This window comes from Tenrec ecaudatus, chromosome 1 (assembly GCF_050624435.1).
Source record: "Tenrec ecaudatus isolate mTenEca1 chromosome 1, mTenEca1.hap1, whole genome shotgun sequence".
NCBI lineage: Eukaryota > Metazoa > Chordata > Mammalia > Afrosoricida > Tenrecidae > Tenrec > Tenrec ecaudatus.
In genome coordinates this window covers 229,495,342-229,506,197 of record NC_134530.1, presented here as the reverse complement: position 1 = coordinate 229,506,197, position 10,856 = coordinate 229,495,342, and the positions used below count along the sequence as shown (strand labels likewise).

The 10,856-nt window shown below is 40.3% G+C and overlaps 1 protein-coding gene across 1 annotated transcript in view; it reads right to left on the bottom strand.

Annotated features, from left to right (window-relative positions):
- Positions 1-465: 465 nt before the first annotated feature.
- The window catches only part of SYT14 (synaptotagmin 14), a 189,042-nt gene continuing 178,651 nt past the window's right edge, over positions 466-10,856 (bottom strand). The window contains exons 5-6 of the mRNA XM_075542464.1: positions 5,240-5,429; positions 466-926 (exon numbers count right to left, since the gene is read on the bottom strand). Of these exons, the coding sequence (XP_075398579.1) occupies positions 613-926; positions 5,240-5,429 (504 nt within the window). The 3' untranslated portion in view covers positions 466-612. The remainder of the gene's footprint in view (positions 927-5,239; positions 5,430-10,856) is intronic.

The window sequence follows — 10,856 nt, the reverse complement described above, 5'->3', positions numbered from 1 at the left end:
AAACAATTCCTTTATGGAAATGAATACTTGCGTGCACGTAGGCCTGGCGCTGCTGTGCAGAGCAGAGCCACACTGAGCCTCAGCGGAGGACAGGAGAAGTACCTGGCGTGAAACCATTTCAAAAGCGCTTGAAATCCTTGCGACTTATGTGGAACTGGAGGGCTACTTTCTCGTATTAAAGACGATTATAAACATCAGGGACTGGCCAGTAAAAACGTGTTTTATGGAATGGGGAGAATGGTTCTAGAGTAGTATTACAACTACACTTGTGAATCTTTTTAGTCACTTATAATTTCGATTTTTTTAATGAAATGAAAGTAAAAGAAACTTCAAACGCATGTTACTAAATCCGTGGGGGATTATGAATTTAACAATGATGATAAAAGTTTCTGATTATTTTTTCCCCCCCCCCAATTAAGCTCTATCAGAGACATATCTTTTCTTCACGAGCGTAAGCATTGCTGTTCTTTCCACAGAATGTAAAGCATTTTGTAGAATGTTGAATCTGATTCTTTAAGGGAGGGGTCTGGGAACGGTTGCTAGATAAAAACGGCGGGGTTGTAACCCGAGATACTGCTGCCGTGGATGGAGACTGTGCCTTTCTCCTGTCCATCACGACTCTAATAATGCGTGCCACCGACAGACTTGCTGTCCTTTGGACTCCTTCATGTCAGTCCAGTGATGGAGCTCTTCTTCTCCAGAGCTGTTCAGACCTAGAGAAATCCAGCCTATCATCTCTTTTCTTTTCATGCTGCGTTTGTTATATACAGACAGTATGAGCGTCACATCAGAAAGTTGAAACAGGGCCACTTGGAACACAAAGGTTTCCTTGTACACTGGATTTGGCTGCCCTCTGCGGAGGGATGTCTTGCATTTGGACATCTCTTGGCCCATGGAATTCAGTAGCGTTAACTTAACAAATGTATCTACAGGAAAAACGAAACAAAACAAACGACATACCAGAAACATCATTTGAAACAAGTTCAAAGCCACACTTCCCTAGAAGAGTCAGCATGTACACTTTTTAAGGATATGGAGTATACCAAGTTTAATGGAAATTCAACCATTCCATTCTGAACTCAAGGCTTAAGAATTCTAAGAACTATACCAAGAGTTTACCAAGTTAAATGGAAATTCAACCATTCCATTTTGAACTAGAGGCTTAAGAAATGTGAATGTAAGCAGCCAGGTGTATATAAAAAAATTGCGGGGGATGGGGGTAATAATAGCTTAACCTCACTCTTTCTACATTATAGTTAAAATTTAAAGGTATACCTCATAATCCTTCCCCAATCCTCTCATCCCACCCCATCCTTGACCTCCTTCCCCTACCACCCCAGCCCCTTCCCATTGAGCTTCCCTAGGCAGGACATCATAGCATTAATAAACAGTTAGCAAGCTCACATAGCCACAACACTGTAAAGCATTCCACTGGGTTTTCTGAGAATAAGAAAGAACAAACAAATAGAGATGAAGGCAAATGATGAAGAGGAAAACAGGAAGACAAGGATGCAAAGATGACATCAAAACAGCTTAGGATGAAATGTCAAACAAATCTCTGCATGGATGAGGTTTTAAAAATTGATTTTAAAAACACCGAAGGCCCCAATGAAGCCAAATACACCAGGAGCTCAGAGTTCAGCAAACCAAGGGAGATTTTCTCCTGGTTTCATGCAAGAGTACATTTAATGTGCTTTTCGGCAAATTAAAATAAATATGATAGGGTTCCTTTTTGGCAAAATTTAATGTGGTTTTTAACATGGTATCGTGTGCATTTTCATGGATTACAAAAAAATCGATGTGATGCTTAGTGTTCATTGTGAAATGTACACGCTCATTATTTGGGAGAGCAATCTTCTTTTTAAAAGATTGCATTTCAAGTTGTTTAGACTCATGCAAATGATCTTCAGCATGTTGAGCCATCATGTGTACTTACTTTAAAATGCCAATTAATTTTAAAGAAAATTGCCATCTTTTCCACAAAAGAGCTCCTTTATTTCTGTTCTATGAATTAAAATATAATGAATGGAAAAAAATTAAAACTTTTATTTTAAAAAAGTTTTGCATGTTTTCCAGATATCCTGAATACCATCATCCATAATCAGAGATAAAGCCTAAGTTAGTTTTATTGAAAGTACCACAGATAATACATGTGCAGGTTTTTTTTTCTTTTTTGGAAACCAACATGGTGGACAGCTTCCCTGCTGGCAAGTTTTTAGGGCATTTTGTTTTGCATGAAAGGACAACATCCAATTAGCCTCTACAGGAACTCACCTCGGATTATATAAACCTGTCCACCTATCAAGTGTTTAAGACAACAGAACAGTCCATCTGACAACAGGGGGTGGAAAGCAGTAAAAGAAATAATGACCAGATGTCAATTGTTGGGTGAGAGAGGGTCAAAGGTTAGACTTAAAGAGGAAACATTTTTTCACTGGGGTGGAAGAACACAAAACCTTTCATTTTAATTCAGGTACAGGGGCTAACCAAAAGGTTGTGGGGTAAATTTCATGGAGTGAGGATTTTTCAGGCCATTTTGTAATCTTAAACAAAAAACACTTTTTAAAAAAGGGGGGCATCTTGATAAGGATATCCTTTTGGCCTAAAACACATTGAATAAAGGATCATGCAAACTAGCAGATTGGGAAAGACGGAATAAAAGTCATTATGGGGCCATTATTTTCACGATTATTTGGAATGTTAGCGTGACCCATATAGTATTTAGTCTTTTAAACACTTGTATTACACACCATTTAATTTCAAATTCAGTTACACACAATAAAAGATAAATATAAAAAATTTTGCTCTGAGAACTAGATTATTCAGCCTATCACATCGTCCAAAAGCTTCGAGGCCCTTATGATGGGTCACACCCTGAGGTTGTAGTACATTCAGTTTAGACAAATTGATAACACTGTCTTACATTGTGTTCTTCAAATACTCCACTCTCAGAGTTGTTTGAAATGTTACACACACACACTCATTAAGTACCTCCCCGACAAACCATTAGTTAGCTGACACTGAAGACTGAATTCTAAAATAATTCATGAAAATTACTGTGGTAGCGCCTGTTCTTTGCCCTGAAAGATACACTCTAGGTTGTGAGGCTCAGCACAAATGTCTCTATCACAACTCGGTAGATTCTTGGGTATTTAGGTTGAGAGTATCCATTCTTGTGGCAAGTCATTGTTCCTTGTGTCTTATCTACTACTTCTCTTCCCTCCTGTTTTCATCTGAGTGACCGCAGTAGGGTCAGAAAGGCAGTCTATGCAGTTAAACTTTTAAATTAAACTGTAGCTGAAGTTAGAGCTGTTAGAACCAGTGGCTAAATGTGGCCCCAAATAATGTTAACCTGGCACAGTGTATCCAATTTGCAATCATTTGAATTTCTGACAGCAGGACATGGCCTCTCTCTTTAGCATTTGTATTGTGAATTGGGTGAAGGTTTACAGAGCAGATCAGTTTTCTTATCCTACATCCATTTTGTTTCATCTCCTTGATTGCAAACCCGGACAATGAAAACATCACTTATCCCACTTCCTCCCTGTGTTTCCTGTTTCCTTTCCTCCTCCCTTCCTAACTCTTTGAACCTTGTCCTTGGGTAATTGCTGTCCTTTTGATCTCAAAAAAAAAAAAAAAAAAAGCTTGATTATTCCAAGGAGGGCATATCTGACTAGTTTCATTGTTCCCTCACACAGACCTCGTTATTGTGTGGCTGAAAACTGAGTTCGTCTACAGGCCAGGGCATGCAAGCTTGAGTTTGCCACAGGTTTGCCATCCTCCAGTGTCCATGCCCAGACATTGAGCACTGAGTTACCTCCAATCCACTTGAATTTGCACTCTATATGTGCATAAATAAGAATCATCAAGTCATTTTCAAATGTTCATTATAGCAATTGCTTCTTTCCTCCCTCCGAATTCTCCCTTCTGAAATAAGAGGGGGGAGAGGTAGTAATTCCATCCTCCTGTTCTGCACCTTTCTCTGAGTTTTGAGTCTGACAGACATCATGTCAGACATGACCTTACTGTTACTCATCAAGAAATAGAGGAGTTAGGGTACTTGTTCAAGGGCATAAACATGGATATGATTTTAGCCTCTGACTTTCAATTCACGGAGACATAGTGTGTGATGGATGTTAAAAAGTAAGGTTCCAATTTAAAAAAAGGAAAAAAGAAGTAAGGTTCCCAGTTCCACTTGGGAAAAACCAAGTCTATTTTTATGACTTTTCACCGGCATTGAATAAGAGGGTTGTTTACCTGGGGCATTTTGAGGGTGGTAAGAAGGAAAGTGATTTTATTTCAGGAGTGGAGGAAGTTTTCTCTCTTTCAATAAAGGTTTGATATCTGGACTATGAGACTGCCTTTCACAAGTCTATGAAGAATTTTTTGTGTGTGCAAATTTAATTTATCTTTATGCAAATTTAAGGGGTTTTATTAACCAAGGATTCCTTTAAAATTTTTCATTTGAGGACATTAACTGCTTTGGTTGTAGAAAAGTACAAATAAGCTGCTCCTTGCCCAGTTTTTTTCTCATCGGTGTCAACAATCAGTTTTGGAGGTACACCGGGCGACAATCACTGTGCACCCCCACAACGCACACCTCATTCCCTGGGAGGAGACAGTTGGGCAGGGGGATATGGCCCAGTTTTCCCTTCCTTGTGCCCAGGGGGAGTAGCAAGCTCTTCCTTGCTCTGCCCTGGCGAAGGAAAGGGACACCTCCTTCTGGAGCTCTCTGCTGGAAGGACTGGTTCATGGTATTAAAAGAGAAAAACAAATGAAGAAACACTTTCTATGTTTCTTCAGTTGTTCCTGGAGAAAAGGAGGAAAAGAGAGACGTGAACACACTAGTCCAGAGTACTGTGTGGGGACAGAAAACACACAGCACTGGGTTTTGGTTGCAACAAATAAGCCGTTGCTAATTGTGGAATGGTACTGGCAGTTAAAAAACCCTCTAACTTTTGTAACTTTTGAATAAAATGGCTCCACACACGGGGGCAATTGCTTTCCCAGTCACTGTGAAAACTTAAAAGTCCTGCCATATTGTAATTAATATTTTGAATTTCAAATTTGTCTGCTGGGAATGAGAAAACATGACACTGATTAGTTGACCCGTACCCTTTTGATTGGTTCACACTCAATAATAGCACCAAAGGTCCTAATACTGAAAGTCCTGCAAATGCAGAAAACATTAGAATGGTTAAAAATTTTTTTTTGAATATTTTTTTTTTGGTTCACTCACTGGGTGGTCTGTTTGCTGCCAAGTTTTTGAAGTGGCTTCCTTTGATCACTTCTGCAGATAGTCTTCCAGTTGTAGCATTATACAGCAGGCCAATGAGGATTTCCGGAACTGAGCCGTGCTCCAGGGACTGACACGAGGATGCACTTTCACTGCAGGACATTTCTGACATGCTCATCTGGGAGTCACAGCCCTGAAAATTAAACAAAAAAAAGTCTTTTTTTTAACTTAGAAAGAAGACTTCTATAGCGTTTTGCTAAAGCAATATATTAAGAGATGCATTGTTGATGCTTTGTGTATTGGCATTAAATAGCTAAATCACATGAACAGAGTTGTAAGGCGAATTCCCAAAGCGCCAGAGTAGAAATATTGTCCTTCGTGTATTTTAATCCCTGGCTCGCTACTCATTGCAGAGCAGCCAGAGAAATAATAGGAACGGAGAAGCGTTCATAAATCTCTGCATACTTAACTACGCAGTGGAGAAGATCAACTCAGAGGTGTTAATAAACTGCTAATCTTCTGAATGGGAAAACTCATTGTTTAAAGAATTATTGACCTTAACGAACTGATACAGATTTAAACCCAATTACATTAAATGTGAAATGTCCTAACCTTGCCTTTAAAGAAAAAAGATGATCACACATGATCAAGCAAAATAAAGTTATCTGTCATCTATATACCAACATTTCAAACACAGAGATGCAGAAGAGTTGAAAAGAAAAGATTGGAAGAATATTTGTCCTTCCAAAAAAGAGTCGGGGGAGGGGGGCACTTAGTACTACACAGTCTGTGGATTCTGGAGACTGAAAAGGGTGGAATAACTTTCATACGCAAAATTTTATTTTAAAGTTTGAAAGAAATAGACATATTCCCACAAAATGATAGCTGGTCAAAATAGACCCCAGGAGGAACATAGGCGCAATCTTATAACCACTGAAGAAATTTAAAATTTTCGTTCAAAACATTTCCCCCAAAACCAAAACAAAACTTTAGCCCAGATGACTTTGCTAGTGAATTCTAAAATAGTGTCAGTCTTACCTAAAGTCCTCCAGAGAGGGGAGAGAGGAGACACCCCTCTTCCTTTACAAATGGAGCAAACACCCAAGCCAAAGTCCGATGAGGCCATGACAGGACAGACGAAACAGAGAATGCTCTGCTTAATGAACCTACATTCAAAAACTCTGACTAAGCTCAGAGCAACGACACAACTAGCCACACGTAACACGTGCACTCTGCACCACTAGCAGTGATCAAGTCCAGTCTCACTCCCCGGGGGCCCCTCGCAGGTCAGAGTTCGAGTTAGGAGTGGGCTCCACAGGGGTTTCAATGGCTGTGTTCAGAAGCAGACTACCAGGAGTTCATTGCTGAGGTATCCCTGGGGGATTTGAACGTCAAGCCTTCCTGTAGTCTATGTGTCAAGTATTAAATGGGGTTAACAACAGGAACGTAGAGCCCACTGGTTGCGCAGAGCCACCGAGTCAGCGCTAACTCACAGAGACCCTCCGTAACAGAAGGAAACCTGGCCCATGGGTGCCATCCCCTCTCTCAGATTGGAGCCCAGCGTTGCAGCCACTGGAGGGTCTTCTTTCCCTCGCCTCAGCACAATGTCCTTTCCAGGACTGGTCTCTCCCGATAAATAGCCAAAGCATGTGAGATGAAGGCTCGCCATACTTGATTCTAAGAGGAGCATTCCGGCTGTATTTTCTCCGAGGCAGATTCATGTGGTCACTTGGCGGTCCTTGTGATTATCTCCCACCAAGTCCAGGGTTCAAATGCTTCTTCTTCACTGCCCAGCTGCTCCTTGCGGATGAGGCAACTGAAAAAACATGGCTTGTGGGGAGGGTGTGAGGGGGGTGGGACAGAGAGGATCTGATACCAAGGGCTCACGTAGAAAGAAAATGCTTTGAAAATGATGGCCACATAGGAACCAATGTGATCGATATAATTGATGGACGGATTGCTATAAGAGCTACAGGAGCCCTTAATAAAATGATTAAAACAAACAAACAAACATGGCTTGGGACAGGAGCACCTTAGGCCCCCTGAGCACCTTATAAAGGTCTTATGCAGCAGATTTGCCCAACGCAATATGTGGTTGAATTTCTTCTTCTTCTTTTTAAATATACAGAAACTTATTTAGTCAATCTTTTGTTTTAATATTTAAGTGCTTCTGATTTTTAAAAATACTTTTTACTGTGAGTTAGGTGAAGGATAACAGAGCAGATGTGAACATTCACATTCAAGAATGTGTACACATTTGGTTTCCACTCATCCATTTCAATCCCCTCAATATACCATGGCTTCCTCCCAGTATTTATTGTTTCCACTACTCATTCTTTGCGAACACTCTGTCTCTGGGTAAATAATGCCCTTCTGATATTAAATGGTTAATTATTCTACCCTGGAAAAGAGCTCAGTTTCAGATCTGAAAAGTGGCTAATGGTCATAGTCTGGGGGTGGGGCAGGGGTGTCTACCAGTCACGATCTGACTAATAAGCCTGATCTCTTATGATCTGGAGTTCTGTTCCACATTTTTCTCTTAGTCTATCTAGGGCCTTCTAATGTGATCTTAGAGCAGTTGCTAATGGTGGCCGGGCACCATCTAGTCCCTCCTGTCTCATGGCTGTGGAGACTGACATTTGCACAGGCTATTATTGGACTGCTTTTTCATGCATCTTTTTTGATTTTTTTGTCATTCTTTCCTCAGGATGGGGTGAGTCCAATTGTTGCACTTTTGCCGGCTGCTCACAAGCTTTTAAGACAGCAGGATTACTCACCAAAGTAGGATGTGGTACACGGTTTTTGTTAACGATGTTATGCTGATCCATCTTGGTGTTATCTGAGATTTGGGTCTTGATTCTCCAGGCTCAGAGCTTCATTTCTTCAAGGTGCTTGCACATGTGCCGACCAATTACTTTTGGTACAGGGAGTCTGGTTATTCCTTCCATGTTCTTGTGATGCTTCCTGAATTATTCAATATTTTGCCCACACAATCCCCCTGTATTGAAACTGGCGGCCCGATTTTTTTCTTCAGTTCTTTCAGTTTTAAAGCTGTTGAGTAAACGCCTCCCTTTCTGGCTTTCCAACTCCAGATCTTTGCACATTTCGTCATAATGATTTACTTTGTCTTCTTGGGCTGCCCGTTGGACTCTTATGCTCAGCCCTTTACCTTCATCAAGTCTTCCATTGCTTCAGGTATTCTGTGTTCAAGAGCAAACGTCAATGTCTCTTCTGACACCTACACTGATCTTTTATTTATGTCTTCTCTTTTAAATGAATCTTTGAATCTATGATGACATTGATGTAATTCCATAACGCTTCTGCTCTTTGGTCATTGGTGTTCAAGGAATGAAATCTTGACTTGAGGTGTTCTCAAATTTCATGTGGGCTATACTTCACACTGTTTTTATGACTTTTGTGGATGTATTTTGAAAGTTAATTTAGTATTTGAAAAACCAAGCATGTACTCACCATATTAACAGAAAAAATGAGAAAAAATTATCTCAATAAAAATATATAAGGTGGGGGGAGAAAGACTGTAATGATTGATGTATAACTTGCCCCCCATCAGGGGTCAAACAAAAGAAACATGGGTGAAAGGAGACATTGAACAGTGTAAGATATGAAAATAATAATAATTTATAATTTGTCAAGAGCTCTCAAGGTTGGGAGGGTGGGGAAGGGAGGGAAGAAGAAGAGCTCAACTAGAAAGAACATGTTTTGAAAACAATGATGGCAACATATGTACAAATGCACTTGATACAACTGGTATATGGATTGTTATAAGAGTTATAAAATCCCCCAATAAAATAATTTATAAAAAAAATAAAAGCATATAAAAGTTACCATTCATTCATGAGACAAGCGTAGGATAGGATGTCTTAAACCTGATAAATACTTACAAAGGCTCTTTAGCAATGTGAACTAGAGTAACAGAATCAAACAGAAAGCCCACATGCATTTGCATATGTGGACAGCTGACTTATAGCAAATCTGGAACTAACAGAGCAGTAGGGGAAGGGTAATGTTTTCAGTAAATAAGATAATTGGTTATCCACATAGGGATAAATGAGAATCAACCTATATCTAAAAATTCAAATCTAATTCTAAATGTAAGAGATAAAACAACAAAGCCCTTTTCTGTTAACAGACAGGAAGGCATCCTAAAGAGGACATAAAATGACTGATCATCAAGGAAAAGGTTGGCTAATTTGACAAATTAAGAAGTTGAAAAGGCAAAGCACCCACTGTGAGATGCTGTCGGCAACAGGCACTGAGCTCGGGCCCAGAACATGTGGAGAACACTCACACATGAGTAAGAAAGAGAACCCGAGCAAGTCCAGCAACTTCAGCCAATGAGTATGTGAAGTGATGCTTTGCTGTGTTACTAAACAGTTAAATGGGAACTAACATCCTGAAGTAGCACATCCAGCCAACAGATGGGCTGCCAGGGAGCAATGCGAATTCTCATATTCCCCTGCTGGGAATATAAAGTGATAACACTTTTTACAATGTTAAAAATACATATACTCTATTCTACTCTGCAAACCTGGGGTAGCCACAGTTGGAATTGACTCAAGAGCAACTAACAACAACAAAATGGTACCACGATTGCAGTCCTATGTGCCGCATATACTCGTGTATAGGCTGAGCTTTCCCAGCACATTAAAAAAATCATTTTATTGGGGGCTCGTACAACTCATCACAATCCATACAGCCATCCATTGTGTCAAGCACATTTGTACATTTGTTCCCATCATCATTCTCAAAACATTTGCCTTCTACTTGAGCCCCTGGTATCAGCTCCTCATTTCCCAACTCCCTACCCGCTGCCCCCTCTGCCATGAACCCATGATAATTTATAAATTATTATTATTTTGTCATTTCTTACACCATCTGACATCTCCCCTCATCCACGTCTCCGCTGTCCATCCTCCAGGGAGGAGGTTATATGTAGATCCTTGTAATCTGTTCCCCCTTTCTCCCTGACTTTCTCTCCATCCTCCCAGGATCACCACTCTCACCACTGATCCTGAGGGGTTCAGCTGTCCTGGATTCCCTGCGTTTCCAGTTCCTCTCTGTCCAGCACATTGTTAATGCAGTTTTTGTGGTAAAATTAGGTGTCTTGCCTGATATTTGGGTTGACTTACATTCGTGTATATACGGCATATACCCACCAAAAGGATGTGATGTGCACTGTTTATCAAGCTTATCAAGTGAAAGAGGTTCTCAGCACCATAATTCTTTGTGGCCCAGCCAACCCATAGTTCACCAACAAGATGAGGGCAAGTAATTTGTAGGGAACTCATATAGTAACAAAAAGCAATTATAACTACATTTAAAAACATGACTGGGTAAGAAATGCTGGACCCAAAAGGACACCTAATTGAACAAGTTCATTAAAAATAAAAAAGACCAGGTCAAACAAAACTAGAGTGTCTGGAATGCACAAATAGGAAACAAAGCTATAAAGGAGAGCAGAAATGTGATTGGTGTAAAAGTCAGAGTTCTGATAAACTGGGGGAGCAGGGTCAAAAGGCGTGAGGATGTGAAGAGTGGGGCTTCTGGTCTCATTGACAATATCCTGTTTCTGGAACCAGATGGTAGTTACATGCATTAT